Here is a 21,026-nt window from a genome sequence, read left to right as displayed (position 1 = left end):
TTCCCAAATGGGGACCCAAAGAAGCTTACATCATTCTTCTCACCTCCATTTTATCTTCACAACCACCTTGTGAGGTGGGATAGGCTAAGAGTGCAACTAGCCCAAGGTCACCCAGTCATCTTACATGGCAAAGTGGGGAGGGATTTGAATCTGGGTGCCTGGGTGCCTAGACTCCTGCCTTGGAGGCAGCATAAGGTGAGCCTACACCGAGGGTGGGCGTGAGCCAAGCAGACCCTGGGCACAGTCAGCACTGGGGCTGCTTGGCTTGGTTTGCTCCATGGCCAGTTCAGCATCTCAGTCTAAGGATCCAGAGGAGTTAGCCGTGTTAGTCTGTAGTCACAAAGTAGTAAAGAGTCCAGTAGCACCTTTAAGACTAACCAACTTTATTGTAGCATAAGCTTTTGAGAACCACAGTTCTCTTCGTCAGATGCATGGGTAGCTTTTCAGAACCACAGCTCTCTTCATCAGATGCATTTGACGAAGACAGCTGTGGTTCTCGAAAGCTTATGCTATAATAAAGTTGGTTAGTCTTGAAGGTGCTACTGAGCTCTTTACTATTTTCCAATCTAAGGAGGCGTCCATCTGGCCATCATTGGAGAAGGGTTCCAATCCAGTCTTATATAGGCGATCAAAAGCCATACAACGGCATAGTCTTTATGAGGATGCCGGATTTCTCTGTGGGTTAAAAAGGGGCGAAAATGGCAGCCACTGGAATCAGCACTCTGGATGAATAATTGGCGGCGCGTTGATAAAAATGCATTCTGAGACCCTTGGATGAAAAACACATTAATGATTATGGCAGGTTCTGTGTCTTAATTATCCAATCCCAGTCACTTACAGTAATGGAGGAAACAAGGGCGTGTGTGTAAGCAGCAAACATTTAGATTAAAGGGTGCAGCAGAGGTTGTGTTTGCTAAAAAAAAAAAAAAAAAAGAGGAGGGCTCTTTTTGTTGTTATTTGTTTTGTTTTATTTGCACAGTCAAACTCTGAAAAGCATGAAAAGCAATGATGTATATACTAGTAATAGGCTGTAAATCTTGCTTGCACCTTGCAGTTTCCATCACCACCACTGGCTCAGCTGCGATGGTGTCATGGAAAAGTTCACAGGCTTTCTCCTGGCGGGGCAGGAGAGGAAGTGTCAGCAATAGCTTGTGGTCAGACAATGCAGGTTCCACAGACCTGAAAGGCCTACGAAAAGCATCGCTCGGTAGTTAGGAAGAAAGGATGAGTGGACAGGGAGGCAGAAGACTGTCTCAACTGAAAGGGGTACTAAAGTCCTAAGAGCTAAGGTTGAATTCTATAATATTGATTTCAACTAGGCAGCCCAGTCCTTGTCTACAAATCTTTCATTAAGCTTGTACTATTGATGATGAAAACAAAAGCATTAATAAATGAGTTTTCCAGGCCTTTATGTGAGAATCTCTTGATTTAAGAAGCGCTAATTAATTAAGCCCATCATTGCATGGCAGGTTGTTTAAGCAGCTCTCCTTTTTAAACTAATGCAGGTTGTAAATTCTGGAAAGAGAGCCAGAGAGCCACACCCGCTGATTCACAAGACCTGCACAACCCAAAACAGTTCCAGAAATATTGGGCAGGTTTTGGTGCTAAAGGGGGAAGGAAAGGCACTCTACACATGGACAGAGAGTGTTTGTTCTTACCCAGCAGTGTTCCTATGTCCCTTCCACTGAAATGAATTGAGGGGACGGGCCCTTCATTGCACCCATGTGGGAACTCAGAAACGTCCAAAGCAGACGCTCGTCCAGATTTGGAATCTCAGGGTAGGGGTGCCTTTCCCCAAATTGCCGTAGAACCAGGAAAGGTATCTCAGAGTTGGGATCAGGAGGGCGGGAAACACCCTGGGCGCTGCTGCGCATCCGCAGTATTGCAGATCATGAAAACATGCGGTGGTAGCGTGCCATCCAGCCTACGCTGACTTTGCCTAAGTTTGCACTAACGAGGCCTGTACTGGCGACTGTCCAAGACCCCAAAGGCTGCGTTTAATTTGCATGCAAATTTACAAGGATTTAAGTATCTTAAAATAAACAGACGCTGCCAACCCACTCGTAGCTCCATCTCCCTTGACAGATGTATGGAAATCAGCTAGCAGGAGGAGGCCGTCATCAGTGAACCTGTGGAATTAACTGGCTTTGCTTCCCCAAGGCCCCCAGGCAGATTCTGCAGTCACTGTCAGACCCTCGTTTGCGGCGCCCCTCGGTCAGGCAGCACAAGAGTCACTGGGAAAAGGGTCCCCCTTGGGGAGGGGAAATTTTGTAACTCCTTGGTCCCAAACCGCGGTGAGACATAATCCGCGAGGAAGCGGATATTGAACTGCCGGCTGATGCAATATACCAGGTTATCGACAACAGCACACTGGAAGCAAGCTGGGAAAGGCATGGGGTGGGTGGCACATTCATACCAAAGCTTAGCTTTGGCACTGCAGCGGTAGACGCTGATGCCCATGCTGCGGTTCAGGTCAAACCGGTAGATGAAACGGTTGACGGTCACCATCTCTGTGGTCCTGTCCTTGCTTCCTCCGGTCAGGCTGACCTTCCAGGTGTTTGACCGGCTGATGTACCTTAGCAGCATGTACCGCAATGTACCCCCCGTGACGTAGATCTCCCCATCACACACAGTGGCAGTGTGGGCCACGGCAAAGGTGTCATTGGGCAAGGGGGCTGTGAAAGTCCAGCGATCCATTCGCGGGTCGTAGCGCTCGACTGTGTAAAGGCATTCTCCTCCAATGGCATACAGGCAGCCATCCAAGGCTACCAGCTTACAGTGAGGCCTGGCTTGGTTCAACGGGCAGATCTCTCGCCAGATGTTCGTCAACGGGTTGTAGCAGAAGACCCGGTTGGAAGGTTTCTGGTTTTTCCCTCGCCCTTCACAGCCAGCCACAACAAAAAGATAATTGAACATGTTGCACACTGTGCAGCCCCTGGAGACAATTTCCACTGGCACATATGTCTGCAGGTGCCATGTGTCACTGTGGTCGTCGTAGTAACAGAGTTTGCTTGAGCCGTGTCCATGATCCTGCGAGCTGACATCCGCAACAGCCACATACTTCCTGCCCCGCATCCGTCTCTGCAGGATCAGGTCCCTCTCCAGGGCATTGAGGCGTCCATAAATGGCAGGGGTCCTGAGCACTTGGAGGTAATTCTCACTCATGACCTTATAAGCCGCTTCCTGGACCCTCTCCAGCTTCTGTTTCTTGGCCATACACAAGACCTCATAACAGTTGCCCAAGTCCACATGGATGTCTATGGAGGACTCTGACTTCAGCGGGATGTGGAAGAACTTGGCGCCAGCCACAAGCTTCACTGTGGGCTCCACGCCTGGGTCAGCCTGGAGGCTCTGCAGAGATCCAGCCAGGGAGGAAACCGAGTGGGGATTGACGGGACTGGTATCTGGCGTGCTGCTGCCTGATTTTCCGGATGCCGGAGAACCAAATCCCTCCATCTGCACCTGAAGCTCAGGGTTTTCTGCAATCTGATGGAAACTTGCCTTGCGGCTGAAGCCGCGTCCTGTCCCACTTGCTTCTTTCTCCGTCTCTTTCTGATTTACGCGTTGTGCGCTCTTTGCATTATCCTGTGAGAAGAGAGTACCAGAAGACGAGGCTGGACCTTCCCTTAGGGCAGCTCTGTTCTCCTCCTCTCCTGTTGCTGAATTCTGGCACAGGCATGCCTCTAGACTATTGGGCAGGCCAGTGGTGGGTGGGTTACCATTTGTTTGGGTGACCGCAGTTTGATAGGAGGGCCTTTCATTCAACACGGACTGGGAGACAGACCGGACGTAGTAGTCATAGACTTTGCCTCTCAGGTTGGCCCCTGAGACTGATGCCTGCCCATAACTTCCTTCTTTCGGCCTCTTCTCTTTAATGACGCTCTCCTCCACTTGGACCTTTGCAACAGAGGAGAAGGCATAGGCAGTGCTGGACCGCCCGTCGCACTGATTCACAGCCAGGCCCAGGTCGGAAGTTGCATGGAATGACTGGATTGTCTCTCGCCCGACCTGGACCTCTTGGGTGAAATTTGGATTCATGTCTTCTCCCAACACCTGCCCTTTCTCTTTTGCCAAGGAGGGCCTGTTCCCATTGGTAGAGGGAGGGTCTTGCCCTCCTTGCTCATCATGGGCACCGGGGCAAAGACCGGCTTTCGGGCCAGGCCCCTTGCAGTCACTGTCAGAGCTGCTGACGTCACAACCTCGGCTCAGCAGATCGAGAGACGTCGGCCTCCCGCATGGCGGAGCTCCTGCAACCCCGTCTGCTGCCCCGGCCTCACCTGCGTAGCTCAACACTGTACCTGCCCTTCCTTCTTCCTTTGCCGCTTCCTCCTCCTCCTCTGCCTCCGGCAGTGAATGCTTTTTGTCTGGTTGCAATCCGGCCCCCAGATGACTCATTTCCTTTCTCTGCCTTCCCTCCTCCTCCTCCTCCTCCTCCTCCTCTTCTTTCGCATACAGAAAGTTCAGTTCTCTGCCAACAGGTGTATGTTGCAGTTTTGACATTTCCACGGTAGAAGGACTGCAGAGGTGCAAGTTTTGACCTGCTGGTCTGCCGTTCTCCTCCGCCCCCTTGCCATGGATGGGCCTGTACCTGAGTTCCTGGACTGCCGCCTCTCTGTCCGTCCCATCGCACTTCGGCAGCTCTTTTCGCCCCGCTTCCTTGCCAGCACCGGTTCTTACATTGCCATCTCCCAGGGTGCCAGCAGACACCCGAGACCGATAGTATTTGTACGCCAAAGTCAGCAAAAGCAGAGCAGCAGCTGAAAGGGCGAGCTTGCCAGCCAGCTGCATTTCCGGGGGCTGACCCGCGGTTCCCTCTCCTCCACGGATCATTTTCCCATATCACTCCGGTGCTCAGGAATGTGAAAAATCTGGGATTAATGATTGCCAAGGAGGGACGGGCGCAGGGCAGAGAAGTCTTGCCTCCTTCGACTCTCTGGAAGGTGACTTTTACCTGTTGGCAGGTAAAAGAGAACACCGTATGCTCCCAGCTGGTATCTCGGCTCACCAGGTGTCTGCTTACCATAGGTGGTTTGCATATTTGAACAAGGTAGGCTGACCCGGACACAGGTGAAGAAACGTGCAGCAACCAGACAGACAAAGAGCTAACAAATGAAGGGGGGGGGTATTTAGGAACTTTGGAAAACCATAAGGAAGTCAAAAGACAAAGGGGGTGTACTCGTAATAGATTGCCTGACAGTGTTAGGAGACACCGTTCTTCGGTACGGACTGCTTTCAGCCCCCCTCTCCTCTCCCCCACCTATACAATTCCTGTTTAACTGTTCATAGTCTGCTATTAATGGTACTTGTTACCCAACTGGAGTTGAAAACCCAGATTTTTAACTAGACTTCCCTACCACTTCAGGATGGTGACATGAGTTTGGGGGGTCATGTCAAATCAGCTAGTCTACAGAGAACCTGGTTAGACTTAGGACCCCTGAGTCAGACCCCTGGTGAAATGGGGCAAGCAACATGGAGGAGGGCAGCGCCGCCCTGAGCTTGGAAGCAGGATAGCAGAGACAAGTAAGTCCCTTGGAACTCCCGGCTAGGATGAAATTTGAAAGACATCATGATAACCCACAAATGGTTAAGTGTGGGACTGGAGGTGCCGTCGCACGAGTGTTCCTGCATACGTGCAGATCCAGGCGAGACAAGATCCAAACCTGAAGACTGAGCTCCATCCCCTGTTTCATTTTCTTACCCACCAAGCATGGCTATCAGGGACATATTTTGAGGAGCAGAATGAAAAAGCTGTCTAACACCCCTAGATACTCCTACCTGGAGTTCAACTGGTTTCATTTGCACTGCTGTTCCTGATATATTAAAAAGAGTTCACTTCATCTCCAGGGGTGTGCAAGTTGCTGCTTACGCTGCATCACAGGCTTTGGATTCTCAACAATGCCCAAAATAATTATTCGGTCTTGGATTTGGGTTTTTTTGCAGAAAAAGATCAGAGGGCAAAAACATTAGCATGTTACAAGAATGCCGATAGCCAGGGAATACTTAAAGCTCTGCCCATGGAAGGCAGGTGCAGAAGCCCTCTGACCAGGACAACAACATTTCCGGATATTATTTAGCTCTCTATAAATGAGGAATAATTGCACCAAGCCAGAGAAAAGCCTTCTCCTCCGTTCGTTCGTTCGTTCATTCGTTCGTTCGTTCCTTCCTTCCTCTCAGCAGAGTGCGATGTCGCGCAAAACTCGCGCGAGAAAACGCGATATTTCGCGTTTTCCCCGCAACATGGCGCGACGTTCCGGAGGCAGGTAAGCCGTCTGGAAATGGCCCAGGCCAGTTCTCAGAGCCGCCTTGAAGCATTTGCAGAAAATTAAAATAGTGCTTTAAAAGGTAGTGTAGGGCTGGGGAGATCACCAGGACAAAACGAAATAAACAAATGAAGACAGGAGCGAAATGAAAAGATAATTGGACGTCCATATTGTGCGGCTCACAGGAGTACGGCCTGCCCGTCTCCATGCTTCGGGTCATGTGAGAATGGCTGGCAAGCTTGGAGGTTTGGTCAAGGGGTGGTGGATCAAAAAGGTAAAATCTGAAGGCAAACATGTAAAGCTCAAACAAGCCGGGTGGGAGGAGAACATCTTAAATGAGATTAGGTCCTCACGGACCGTCGACGGGCTGCCTTGGCACTTCTCCTGCTAAGTCAGGGAAGAGGAGCTTTTGCGCTCCAGGAGTGCGTGCAGGTTTGAAGCGAAAGCGAATGGCCACGGGGGCAAACGAGAGAGTTAGGGACCATCTCTGTTCATGTGCCTGGCAGAAAGGTGTGGGAGCTGCTGGAAAAACTGGATCCCGAAGCAGCTGTCGAGTGAGCGCAGCGAGCACGTGTGGGTGGGAGCAGCTGGCACTGCACAGAAATGAGGAGTCCTTTGCTTCTGTAAGATGCATTTTTTAATGAGAAAAGAACGTAAGAATTTGCCTGGCTGGCTCAAACCAAACATTCACCCGTTCTCATTGCTCTGTCTGACACTATGTCATTTGGGGTGGGGGTGGAGCTGGTAGCCAGGCCATCAAAAAGATCTTCCTATAACATTTTTATCCCATCCCTGCCCTCGGGACTTCGGGGTGGTATCCATGGATCTCTCTTCCTCCTTTTTATCCCCGTAGCAACCCTGGGAGGTAGGCATGGTCAAGAGAAGGTGCCTGGCACAGAGTTGCCTACTGAGCTTTGCTGCAGAGTGGAGATTCGAACCCAGATCTCTTCAGTTCTATCCCGACACTCTGATCACGGCAGTGCTTTGACTCCGTTTGGCCACAAAGAATCCTGTGGCATGTTAAGGCATGTCAGGGCTCTTCTTTTGTCCCTAGCATGCTAGCTGTCTTCCTATAGGATTTGTCTCCTGGGGTAGCATTCTTTCCTGCCTGCAGCCTGAAGCAGTACAGCCCCAGACATAGAACTACTAAATTCATGCAAGATGCTGGCCAGAGTTGCTGTATGTAATATCCCATCCTGTCTGCATGGAAGATTTCAATTGGAGGAATATCCCTGATGTCTCAGATGGAGCTCTCTTTGAATTGCTTGCCAGTCACATAGGTGGACAGCTAGTACAGGTTGTGAACAAACTTTGGACCATTTTGTATGGGTGTTGCATCTTGCTGCCAATGGATGCTGTGACCATATGAGACTGTTTCTGTTGGCAACAGAGGATAGGAATTGAAACAACAGGCTTAAAACTACATGAGAGAAGGAACCATATGGATATCAGGAAACACGTCTTCCTGTTAAGAGGAACCCAGCAGTGGAATCGGCTGCCTAGGCATGTGGTGGGCTCCCCCTCATTGGCAGTCTTCAAGGAGTGGCTGGACAAATACTTGTCAGGGATGCTTTAGGCTGTCCCTGCCTTGGGCAGGGGGTTGGACTAGATGGTCTGTAAGGCCCTTCCAACTCTGTGTTCTATGATTCCTATAAGTTCTCCGCAGCCTAGAGAAGTTAAATCTTTGAAGAGTGGGTGCATGGCTGATGCGCACACATGAACATTAAGACACCAGGGAGTGTTCTGCTGGGTGTTTCACATGCGGGGGGAGCTCATTTTGATCAGCAAATAGCCAATTCTCATGTTTTTATAGCATATCTTGAAGCAGAAGAGCACACACCCCTTTTGCTTTTACAGTGCTGCAGGAGAAGTGCCTGAACAATCAGCGAACGCAGCAGAACAGGGGCTTCAGGAATGTATGGGGCGGGGGGGCATCCAGTCAGCGATCCTCGTTCTGAGAATAATGATTTCATCATGTCACAAGCGTGTCCTTATTTTCATTGGAGATGTTGGCAGGAAGAAGAGAGTCACCGGCTTGTGCTGTCAGCTCTGCTTTTTTAGGAGATCTGATAAGTATTGCGTGGGTTGGCAGAGCTTCTGAGGCGAAAGCCCAAGATTTGGGGGCAGAACCGGAGAGCTGCAGGTGGCCCTGGTGGACAGCCACGCCCAGGAATGGGTGGGGAGCCGGGGGGGGGGGTGCAGACGCAGCCCTTCTCATCGCCTTTCAGTTTCGTACGTGGTGGTTGTGGGCCCCTTTTCACTGCAGGCGTTCTTCGATGTGTTGTTTTACAGCAGTTTATTGTCAGTTTTTGTGCCATTCTTTAAAACGCCACCTATACTTAATGGATGCAAACCTAATATTAAGAATTGTGTTAATTTAACTGGAAAAAATCAGCACAGGGAAACAGCAAATGAAATGAAAACAGAGATTCGTGGGGTCGATTCGCACAAGGGAAAAACGAAAACAAACAGGTTGTTTCAAAGGCAACGACACTATTCAGCAGTCTCTTTAACTGGGAGTCTCTTCTGCTGTGAGTGTTCACTCGCCGTGTCGCAAGGTTTCTCTGTTGACACACAAAACCTCACAACCACCTCCAGCCTCCTCCAGCTCAGATTCATCCAAGCCAACAGAGAGGCCATTGCAGCTGAACCTCAGTCTTCCCTGTAAAGACCCCAGCCTCCAGGCACTGCTTGAACGGCCACAGACCTCTGGAGGGATACAGACTCTGGTGTACACAGCCGCTGGGACACGGACGCTCTTCGGTTTGACTCCCACCTCTGTGGCAAACTCACAAGATGCCCTTAGGTATGCCATTCATTCACAGCCCCCCTCTTCACAAGACGGGAGCAACGCTATTGGCCCACATTACAGGGTTGCAGTAAGGAGCATTCCAACATGCTAAGGACATGAAGAGAACAGAAGAGCAACCATTCATCTCATCCAGCACCCTGTTTCCATGGTAACCAAGCAGATGCCCCCCCCCCCCGCCCCAGGAGGCCAGTCAGCAGGGTACTGAGGCCCAAGCCCCCCTGTGCTTGCTCCAGGGTTACTGCCTTAGAAATGGAGGTTTCATTTAGTCATTAGGGTTAGGTGCCACTGATGGGCCCATCGTCCAAGAATATGTTTGACTCCTCCCCTTTAAAGGGACCTCATCACATGGAGCATCTTTGCTGTCCACTCCTGGAGGCACTAGAGTGGGCCTCTCCAGACAATCATGCACGTTTCTTGCAATGAGAGACTTAGAGACTCTCTCCACGAGACATCTGACATGTGAAGAACACGTGTCGGGAGATGCAACGTTAACCGGGAAGGGTAGTTTAAAAAGACAGAGCCGGCGGCAGGGAAAAGGCTTTGCTATACACTGGAGCTGTGTGAAGGGGCTGTGAAATGCCAGAAGGGAAACGTCAGCTCACAATAAATGCTCCAGGTCCAGGCCAGACTCTGGAAGGCAGCTCCAGCCCATTTCCATGCCTCACTGGCCTCTGGTTGCCATCCCGCACAGTTTTAGACCGGAGAGGTGAAACTGACAGAGCCTTTGGGAGGCAAAGATGAAATTAAAAAACCCTCTGAGGAGCAATCTCTGCCGGCTCTTTCTTTTTAAACTACGCTTCCCGGCCAACATTGTGTTTCCCTACACTTGACGAACATACATCGAGGTGTCTTGTGTAGAGAGACTCTCAGTGTCGCTCCTATGAGTAGCATTGTGCAGACACAGCTTACAGTGGCCTTTGTGCATGGAAGCCGACCTGCAGCTGTGCATCTCGGAAGCTAAAAGGCTGCTCGTGGAGGGTGGGGGGAAGCGGAGAGAAGAGCTGCTTGCTGTAATCTTACTCTCGGGCACTGTAGCTAGAAAAACGGGTTCTGATAAACCACAAGCAAACATGCAAGTTCAGTCTCCGATTTCCCCCTAGGACCCTGCTGCTCAGCTCCCAAGACTGATGTGTTTATTTTAATCCTGCCCCGGTAAGAATCAGGGACTGTAGCACGCTCTGTATCTCCAAACGCAGCCCCAGCGGGGATTGGATGTGCAGCCTGCCTATTCAGGTCAACCTGATCAACCTTGCAAAGCTCTAAGTCAAACAAAGATGGAGTTCAGAGCTGGCAAAGGAACTTGCTCCGAGTCTGGGAACGTCTTCAAGGCTGAGCACGGCGGCTGACAAGCAAACACAATCCGTTTCAAGCTCAAATTCAAACTGAAATGACCCGGCTGTTTCTGAGCCTAAGCCGATTTCACCGAGGTGTCGTGGGGAGGATGAAAGTGGTGTAACGGAATAGTCATTGCAGGCGGAAAATAATATTGGTTTACACGACAGATTAATCAACTATAGCTTTGGGGCCCCATTTCAATCAGTGGGGCAATGATCAGAGCTGCCCCTTCCTGCTTCGCTTCCAAGGCTAGTTTGGTCCCTGAGGTGCCGCAGGGAAGGAGCTTGGCCAATTGAATGAGAAGTTCTTAAACATGCCTGGAAAACGAGCTAACGGGACGGGGGGGGGGGAGTGGTCTGTCCCCTCAGAAAGGCTGGAAAAGGCCGAAGACAGCCCGCCTGCCTGCCGGCTGAATTCCAGGTAGCCTAAGTGTGGAAGCCTGGCAGCATGCCCGCTCTACAGGACCGGATGCCCCGCTGGCTGCGCGCAGCCCCCTGGCACCCACCAGATGGCTGCCACACCCCGCCCGCTGCCCTGGAGCCCTTCCGTCTCTGCTTCTCCTTGCATTTCTTTACCTAAAGGCGGAAGCATTCTGGAGCTCTCCCCCTCCCCACAAAAGCGCTTTTGCTGCACCATCTAAAGGCCTCCTCCAGCCTCCACCACCTATTGTTTTTTCAAGAGGCAAACAGCTTTGATGCCTTTCGCTTGCTTGCTTCCCCCAAAATCCCCATGCAGAAAGTCAGCAGTTTCGTTCTTTGCCTGAACTTGAGAATAAAAATGTTTGCTGTGTTTTAAAAAAAAAAACCCACACAAACAGCCCTTTGATGCAATGTGCAAACAAGGCAATTCTGGCTCCCCTCCCTTCCCCAAATGACGAAACAGAGCCAGGAGCCAAGGGCCAGAATAGCCGCTTGCCCTCCTCCTGGGCTGCAAAGGAGGGCTCTGTCAGTTCTCACTCTCTCACACACACACACACACACACACACACACACACACACACACACACGGGGCCTTGATCATTCACGCAGCAGCAGAACCATCCGGAGCCTGCCTGCTGGGCCTGCTTGCATCTCCCCTTGCAAGGATCCCCCGAGGTAGGCAGCCACTGGCTTCTCACCTCTCCCTGCTGGAGGAACTGACAGAGGCTGTGCAGAGGCTGTGGTTCAGCGGTAGGGAAGGTCTCCAGTTCAATCCCAGCAGCATCTCCAGGCTCCCAGCTGGTGCTGGAAAAGCCTTTCCTCTCTGCCAGAGGCCTGGCAGCTGGACTAGGCTCGGTAGCCCTAGCAGTTCTGAGCTGGTATCAGAAAGACAACTCGAAGGGGCCAAAATTCTGCAAGGGGAACCGAGGGAATCAAGGGCCAAGCTCTGGCATCACTAGGTGCTAACAAGATCTCATGTAGTGCAGCTGGGGGGGGGCAATCAAGTGCCCATTAGAGCAAACCAGGGCCGTTCCCACATGACTTATCTGAACCCGGAACGCTGCGCAGCATGCAGAAAAAAACGCGGAAGATCGCGTTTTCTCTCACAAGTTTTGTGTGATGTTGCACAACATTGCGCAAAACTCGCGAGAGAAAACACAATCTTCTGCGTTTTTTTCGGCATGCTGCGCAGCGTTCCGGGTTCAAGTAAGCCGTGTGGGAACGGCCCAGATGTGGCCAGAAGCACCAATGCTCAGGCATCTTCACATGTCTTGGGGCTGGGTTAGGGCTAGGGCTAGGGCTAGGGCTAGGGCTGTGACATTCACAAAATTGCCTGCACTGGAAGATCGGAGAGAAGCCAATTTAGGCGGGCTGAACAAATGGCCCCCAAACCCGCCTGTATTTCCTAGCTCCTCCTGCATCCTTTATACGGAAACAGCGAGCTGACTACAGCGGAAAGCAATGCATCTTTCCTGACTAAGGGCTAATCTATAAGGCTCCTTTTCCTGAGCCAAAGCAGGCTTCGGCCAGCTTTGGAAGCGACACTCCCCTCAGCCGCTGTGTGTCAAAAACCTGTCACGCAGCGTTGCCCTCAGAGTGCCGCAAAACTGTTGCAAACCTGCCATAAAGCACCCTGCAGGGGGAAGCAGTGAGATGTGGCTGTCTTGAGGATTGAGAGAGGAGTTGGAAAATATATATGCAGGCTTTTCAACTAGACAGAGAATATACCCAACACAAATGACAGGTGAATGGCAGCAAAGCTTCTAGGCCAATATAAATTCTTTAACTTACGTAACGAGCTCCATCTAGCTTGCATGGCTTTAGAAGCTGGCTAGATAACTTCCTGGAAGAGAAGAAAAAGTCTCTATGAGGGGGGTGAATGAATCTCTGGATACCCTTGCTGGGCAGCAGCTGCAGCAGGCAGCTTTGGCCCTCTGCACAACTTACAGGCGTTTGGTGGGGCATCCACTGCAGGATGTTGCCCTACCTGGGCCCTGAGCGTGACCCAATCCGGCTTCTCTTCTGCTTGTATGAGGAATGTTACGAAGCTTGGCAAAAGCTGGCAAACACCCCATCAGCAGCTTCCTCCTTCTTATTACAAGGAAGCTGCACACAAATCTGCCCTCTAGAAATCTGAATCTTTATATTAACTATCCTAGTTTTTTAAAAAAAAATTAGCCCAGGTTTGAAAGCCGTGCAACAAAGAACCCACAGACACTTAAATATCCCTGTGAATGATAACAATGAACACAACTCAGACAACCATCGCTGAGTAATTTACTTGTCATTAATAACAAATTAAACACTTACGCTATAACACACACTTGGCGCATACATGTATAGCTATACCTCCAAAGTACAGGTTTGGAAACCAACATTTATTTATTGAATATTCTTCCAGGTGGCTTTTTCACAATGCTAAAAATGGTGCTTGGAACAGGAGCTAGAGCCTCCTTCGCCTTGATCTGAACTGTTTAGCAAGGATCCTTTGTGTGTCCATCGCTGGGTCTTAGAAATGCTCCCATGCCACGTAGGCCTCTGCGTACTCACCGCCTGTAACTGCACATTGGCAGTGCCACATCTGTCCAAAAGCTGGCATCAGGGATAAATGACGTAACCCTCTCAACTCATGGAAAAAGCACGACCTTTTGGATGGACGTGGCTAAATCGGTCTCCCTCCTTCCTGATTGCTGACTCTGTTTTCACCATGTTGCTACCGTGGAGAAGCCAAAATGACAAATCAGGGGGTTCAGGGGGAAGTTGAAGGAAGAAAAAGAGAGTTGAATGGTTATGCTCCTCCGAAAGGCTCTACCCCCTACAAGTCCAGGCTGTCTCTGTCTTGTGGTTTGTCTTCAGGACGACACAGATGGGGTCTGGTGGGGTAGCCTGGAGGGGCACATCCTGATCTGCAAGCTCTCATACTTAGGGTTTTTATCCCCCATAGGGCAGACTAGCAGTTTGGGGCTGCCTTTTTCTTATCTCGGTAACAAGTTATCCCTTAGTGATGCTCTCTCTTCAAGTGAAGCCTCACCCACCCCAAAGCTGTATGCAGTTTAATCCTGAACACCCAAAACCTTCTTTACAGGGCAATAAAGGAAGTTCCACTTCTGTTTACATCCGGACTCTTCCTTGGTCTATACAAGCAGACAAGGGTTAAAAACCAGGGCAGGCGAGAGGGCAAGAGGGTCCCTCCAGCATGCCTGAGGCAGGTGGAATCCTAAATTACCAAACACTCACAGGCCAGTCTTGTGCCTCTGTTTGTTTTTTTTAACTGTGCCTAGTGATGGGGGACTGTGGAGTAGGGGTTAATCCATTAAGATTCACAATCGAATGTACTAACCATTAGAGGACAGTGGCATTTTATTAAGTGTGGACTCTTCCTGCCGAAAGAGGAAAGGCCTCAGGGTTGCACTCACAACTGCACCCATGAGGATAACAGAGAAAAAAATGGCACCCACAAGATGCCCAAGGAAGCCTGTCACAGGCAGCCCCGAGTCCTCCACCCGGTCTCCTCTATGAGACTCTCAGGGTGCTTTCACTCAGGTGGGGGCTCTGCAGCTGCCCCTTCCAGACCCTCAAAAACACAGAAAGAAGTCAGAGAAGGGCAAAGTTTACCCCGTGGCTTTGGAATGAGAAGAGAAGCCACGCCAAACCTTCAGAAACAGAAAGAAACCGACTCCCCCCCTTTAAAAGTCAAGGCTTTGCCTCTGAGACTTGAAAGAAGAGATGACATCAAAGGATCGACGGCTGCTTTTCATAGGCATCTGGTGGGGGGGGGGCAGACAGCTTTGAAGAACTAGGAAGAGGATTAGCCTTGCTTTTGCTGACAAGTGTTTTGCTAAGTGAAGGAGAAATAGAAAGTGTTTGTGCGATGCTCTGGCAGGTGGGATGATGTGGACCTGTCAGGCTGAGGACGAGCAAAATGGCAGAGCTTTGAAGTGGGGATGGCGCCGGGCGGGGGGAGACATGCTGCTAATTTAATTTCTAAACTAAAAAGTACTGAAGCTAAAGCTTTCTTGGCCACCGAATTGGGCAAACTGGACACTCCGCACCCCTGCATTCTTGATGGAAACGCTCAGCATATGCTCAGAAACACCCTCTATTGCCATTCCTTACCTTCCGTGCCCCTCACTCGGGGAAGAGTGCCCCCCCCTCTGCTCTTCCTGCTAATGCACTGGAGGGTCACGCCAAGCCGAAGCCAGAAACGAATCAGCTTCCAGAAACTCTCCTCTGCCACTTTGGACATCTAATATCTTTGCTGAATTTTAGAGATGATATCCGACATTCTGCCTTATCTGACAGCTGCTCTTTGACAGTATTTGAAAGATAATGGCATTCAACAGCTCACGCTGATAGCATTGGACACCTGTCATACAATGGCATTAAGATCAGATTGCTGAATTTGACATGCAATGGCATTTAGCACTTGACAGCTTAGGCGAGTTCAGATTTCATGTGCGCTGACATCCAGATGAATGCAAGGCGCTGCAGGAGGAGCTGTGGTTCATGTGCAGTAGGACCTGGGAGGCCAGGATTCAAATGCCCATCCAGCCCTGAAGCTCCCAGAGGGGCCTGGGGCTTGGCTTTCCCTTACAGCTTCCCCACCTGACAGGGTTGTTGTGAAGATAAATTTGGGAGAGTCCTGAGAAATTTGGAGGAGTTGTAAGGATGAAAATGTCTAGATCCTAAGGCACTTGAGTAGCAAAGCAAACTTTTGTGAAGTTTACATAGAATCATAGGGTTGGGAGGGACCTCCAGGGTCATCTAGTCCAACCCCCTGCACAATGCAGGAAATTTACAACTACCTCCTCCCCCCCCCACACACACACAGTGACCCTTGCTCCCTGCCCAGAAGATGGCAAAACACTGCCAGGAAATTCAAAAATTTGAGATTTGTGAAGTCAATGGCAAAATTTGACATTCTGACAAATATTTCTTCTGGCTCGAGATTCTCCCTAGAAAGGCAGGGACGATTTCGAGTCCTTGTGTGTGTCCTCTTCATGCAAATGTCAAGTCCAGGTACATTCAGAGATGGTGCTAATTGGCTGAGCTGGGCTGGATACACTGGGAAGCCATTTCTAGCTAACATTTCCTGAGTATTTTCCATTCTGTAATGTGGCCTTTTATTCTTTAAAAAAGAATCAGCATGCAGACCTGGGCTGGCCACATCTTCTTCTTGGGAAACAATGAATTATGCATCAAATTGTTAGTGGCCCTGTGACCTTATCCTGGCATTTGCTACTCTTCATAATTATATGGTGGAAGTGGGGAAAGAAGTGAGAGAGAAACCAACCGTACCCTTGTTCCCTCTTGAATTGGTGGCTAATTTTTTGAAAAACAACCTGCGTTGCAGATGCGCAATTGGTTTCAGAGATCAGAGGTAGCAGATACTGCCAGTCTTCTATGCCAGGCTCTTTCAAGAATAGGATCCATAGGTGGAGAAAACTGCAAGCAGAGGAGGGCTGACAATTTTCAGTTTCTCTCCCGTGCTGTTCCAGCCCCCAAATCTCCATTTTGATCTCTTTTCTCCCTCGTGCAAACTGAAGTTGTCAGTCTTTATTTCAACATGATTTTTTTTCTTTTTCTTTTTTTGTTACCTTGCACTGGCCTATTTTGGCAAAAAATGTATTCATTTTTCAGTGTTCATTGTGTGACAATAAATCAACATGATGCATGTGTTCTGTATATAAATTAAATGTACTGAATGGATAAAGTATGTACAAACAAATTTGTAGCACCTACAGTGAAAGGTGGAAAAATTAATCTGCTGATAAATATATGTATTTTTTAAAAATGAAAGAGAGAACATTTTCTCAGAGATGGAATAGCCAAGCAGTTTCAGGTAGGTACCCATGCTGGTGTGCAGTGGAACTGCAGGTTTTGAGTCCAGCGGTACCTTAGAGACCAACAAGTTTTCCAGGGTAAACGCTATCAAGAGTCATGCTCCCTTCTTCAGATAGAAGGACTAGAGTGGAGATCAATGACTCTTTATTTCCCAATCAGGAGGTGGGAAATTTGAAACTATGTTCCAGGCTTCTTCCCTCGGCTGTTCCGCTGCCCCTACATAGACGTTGTAGATCAGCAGGGAAGTTTCTTGCTTCCCTTTAATGACATGCGGAAAGGGTCAGTCATGGATTAAAAATTTCTAGAATCAGCTACCCTCTGTGACTTGCCCTTGCCAGCCAGGTACAGGCAACAAGGACATTTTTCTTAAGCTTGTTTTAAAGGGTAGTCGATAAAGGCCTTGCTGAATTGTCTGGGAATATGAGAAGACAGAAGCTTCCGTGGGGCACGTGTGGCTTGCTGCAAGGAGGGCTTGGGTGGAGTCAGTCACATTTTAAAACCAAGCTCAGGTGGGTCCTTGGCGTACCCCGCTGCATCATGACCCTACTGTGTCCTTCTGCTGAGGCTTCCACGATTATAGCAACATTGCCAAGGTCAAGAGAAGAGGACACAGTCAAGGCTGTCCCCAAAGAACTGCCAGCAGGCACCCAGCGTTCCTTTTTGAATTATGACTTGGCCATCTGCCAGGGACGGAAGTGCTTATCCGTGTCTTCTTTCCATGCCCCCAGCTACATGAGGAGGGGGGGGGGTGTCCGTCAGTTGAAAGGCAATGAGGTATGGTACGTGACTGTCGGCGAGGGTCTGAAGATGGACCATAAAACCCAACTTCCCCATCTGTATCTCTTGAACAGAAGAGATCTGGTTCCTGGGGGAATTTCATTGACTTGAAAGAGAAATGGTGGAAGGGGGAAGAGAGAGAAAGAACGTATTTTTTTTCCCCCAGACATAGCCTCATCAAGGCCATCTGGAGGGCATGGGTTTCTGGGGCATCAAACATATATTGCGGAAAACTCCAAGACTGCCAGTTCCCTGCAGATGCCGCGTTACTGTGATATTCAGGTTGGTCTCCAGCCTGCCTGATAAATCTTCTTTGGCATGCCGTAAGGAAAAGGGAGTAGAAGAAGATGTTGCAACTCATCCCTTCCCAAGTCTGGAAGACTCTCCCTGTTCAGTTTAACCAGACCCCCTATACTTCTAGAGATCAGGGCTTTTTTTCAGCTGGAACGCGGTGGAACGGAATTCTGGAACCTCTTGAAAATGGTCACATGGCTGGTGGCCCCGCCCCCTGATCTCCAGGCAGAGGGGAGTTAAGATTGCCCGGCAATCTCAACTCCCCTCTGTCTGGAGATCAGGGGGCGGGGCCACCAGCCATGTGACCATTTTCTCCAAGGGCAACCCACTGAGTTCCACCACCTCTTTCCCCAGAAAAAAAGCCCTGCTAGAGATGATTGCAGACTTGGGGGAGAGGGGACAGATCCTTCAGCTTTATTTGAACCTGGATTGTGCCGTGTATATTAATGGCATTACACATATCTGTCTTGATAACAAGACTTCTAGGGAAGTATTTATTGGCTCTAGGTGGGGTGGAAGGGAGGGAACGCAGAGAAAGGAAGAGTAATGGTCAATGGGGTGGGGAGGCAGCAAGACTATTCTCCTTTACGCCGTGGCATGAGCTTACTGCCCACCCACCTGCCGCCTCTGCTCACCCAGCAAAGCTCCAACTGCCTCTTGTTCTTCTGGGACTGGCGACCGCCCGAGCCTCGCTTTTCCTTGGTCCCCTCTGCCTCCTGTTCTTGCAGTGACATTTTGGTGCTTGTGATCCTAATTGAATTTAATTGTCTTCTCAACATTTTGCTAAAACCTTTTCAAAGTCCCCTGCAATAAAGGAACATCGATAATGCCGCTCATCAGGGGCACGCACGTGTGTGTGTGTGTTTCATCTACATCTTCCCAAAGAGCGGCGATTAATTTTTTACAAGCTAATCATCTCACTAAGGCAGGTTGTCAGTGGAGGGCCTGTCATCTCTCATCAATAATGAAACAATGGCAGCGGTCCCGTACCCCCCCCCAGTCCTCTGCATTATTCAGTTCTAGGGCTTCAAACATTGGGGATGGCGGCAGGCTTTAATTGATATCCTTAGTAATTACCCAGTGAGAGCAGGGGCGGGGGGGGGGGGACTACAGGCAATTGGCTATCTAAGAGTCAGTCTGGCCAGTCTCGGCCCTGAACACGTTGCAGAATGAAGCGGTAGCAGCTTAAGCTGCTGGAATGGCTGGTACTGTTTTTGACTGCAGATGGGAGGGGTATCATTTTTTAAGATGATCCTGGCGCATAAAAAGTTCATCTCATCAAGTAGAAAATCGGCACATTGCAGGAGAGGTTTTCCCTTTTTGTGCTCACCTCAAAACTCAACTTGGTTTTCAAGAACATTTTTTCAGCCTCAGAGGCATTCCTTTGAATGCCTTGGAAGAGATCCGCTTGTTCTTCTGACCCTCCCTCAGCACTGCATTTATTTCCTTATTTTAGAGATTACATGTAGCCGATCTACTGATCAAATTGTCTTTGGGGATGCTGACTATAAAATTAAGAAAACAAACATCAAAAAAGAGCAAGCGTCCAGTAGCACCTATAAGACTAACAACATTTGTGCATTTTGTGACTCACAGCTCACTTTCAGACACTTCAGATACCTAAAGAAGTGAGCTGTGGCTCACGAAAGCTCGTACCTTTCCACAAATGTTGTTCGTCTTATGGGTGCTACTGGGCTCTTGCTCTTTTCTCCTGCTACAGACAGACAAACACAGCTACCCATCCTGAAACATTAAAAAGTTACATTAATATCAGAAATCAAGCCTGTAAAGACAACAACTAAGAATTCATGATCTTAAAACTGTCAAATCAAACCCATCAAAAGTATCAGCAGAATGGGCCGCAACAAAGAATCTGAAAGAATTGAGCAACAGTGGAAGAGAAGATCCTCCTTCCTTCAATCAATTTTGACCACAACTGAGAGCCAAACTACAAGTGATGCCTGACAGTAGTTGGACACTTGTCAGCTTCCCTCAAGTTTTGATGGGAAATGTAGGCGTCCTGGTCTCGCAGCTTCGCTCTCTGACTGCTGTCCAATGGACTTTTCTACTGTCACTTGTCCAACATTTCGCCAAGCTGCCTACATTTCCCATCAAAACTTGAGGGAAGCTGACAAGTGTCCAACTAGTGTCAGGCATCGCTTGTAGTTTGGCTCTCAGAAATGGGAGACATATCCGCCCCGTAGGGCTGGGGACAAGCTGACTACGGAGACGGGGCAGATTTCTTTTTAAAGCTTTCAAGTTCAGGCATTCTGCAGAACAACATGAAAGCCACTCAGTCAGGAGCTGTTGATTGAAAGTTCCCAGCCAGCACAGCTTGATTTAATCTGACAGTATACTTCTTTCAGTTGTGTCATAATTGCTCTTACACTTTCTTAAAGAAAAGAAATGGAAATGTTCTCTTTCCCTCTCTGTTTTGGTTTAGTTTACAAAAAATTGCATCAGGGTTGGGCTTGCTATTTATGCTGTTTCCCAGTACAGAGGAGGATTGAATGAACAAGACAAACAAATGAATAAACAAATAAACAAACAAACAAATCCCACACTCAGATCTTGCCTCGAAATGGAGAAAGAGGATAGCAGAGGCTGATGGGATATGTAGTTCTTGGCAAATACAAAAAACAGAAATAAAAGAAGTTGCCTCAAACCATTTATTGGGCGTTTATTGGCACAACAGTTTTAATTTGTTCATCCAGCACTTTTCTCCAATTCCTTGAGTTGTGAACGGGCCAAGCAGGGATGCTATTGAATTTCCCTTCCCTGCTGATTAGACTCAAAAATCCATGTTGCAATTTTGCTTCTTCTTTGTGCAATTTGAACCCACAAATCTATTTTTCCACAATTGTCTGTTATTTTTCAACACTGTTTTTATGTCACACAAAATTGTGCAAAAGAATCATGCTTATTTACCACTTTTCTCTGCAGCTGTCCTTTAAAAAAAAAATGGCATCCCTTTTCTCCGGAGAGTAGCAGCTAGGTAGAAGGCACTGCTAAATACTATTCCCAGTTGATCAGCGAGACTGTCTTGGATTCATGTGTTGCTTCGCTTGGTAACTTGGATGGCAAGATTAAACCCCGTCTCCGAGGCCTCGCAGACAAAGCAAGGGATGGTTCACGGTGGCACAGCCGCCTTAATGTTCCTCATTTCCATGGTTCCAGGCTAAAACTGCCGCATTTGCATTTAAATGGAGGTCTGGGAGTCTGTAAATCTCCATTTTCTTAGCAAGTGGGCATAATGGCGGTTTAATCACATTCAGATGAGACCCC

The 21,026-nt window shown here is 49.1% G+C and overlaps 1 protein-coding gene across 1 annotated transcript; it reads right to left on the bottom strand.

The window, feature by feature from the left end:
• Positions 1 to 959: 959 nt before the first annotated feature.
• Positions 960 to 4,921, bottom strand: KLHDC7A (kelch domain containing 7A). Its single transcript, XM_055002085.1, has one exon. The coding sequence runs from the start codon at positions 4,828 to 4,830 to the stop codon at positions 2,188 to 2,190; it is 2,643 nt and encodes an 880-aa protein (XP_054858060.1). The 5' UTR covers positions 4,831 to 4,921; the 3' UTR covers positions 960 to 2,187.
• Between the last annotated feature and the right edge of the window lie 16,105 nt (positions 4,922 to 21,026).

Source organism: Eublepharis macularius, chromosome 17 (assembly GCF_028583425.1).
Source record: "Eublepharis macularius isolate TG4126 chromosome 17, MPM_Emac_v1.0, whole genome shotgun sequence".
Taxonomy (NCBI): domain Eukaryota; kingdom Metazoa; phylum Chordata; class Lepidosauria; order Squamata; family Eublepharidae; genus Eublepharis; species Eublepharis macularius.
Note: the sequence above shows the minus strand (reverse complement) of the source record. Positions and strands in the feature narration are given on the sequence as shown.

Bases quoted from the DNA above. Each gene is read 5' to 3' on its own strand.
- KLHDC7A (XM_055002085.1), bottom strand. From the start codon at position 4,830: ATGATCCGTGGAGGAGAGGGAACCGCGGGTCAGCCCCCGGAAATGCAG.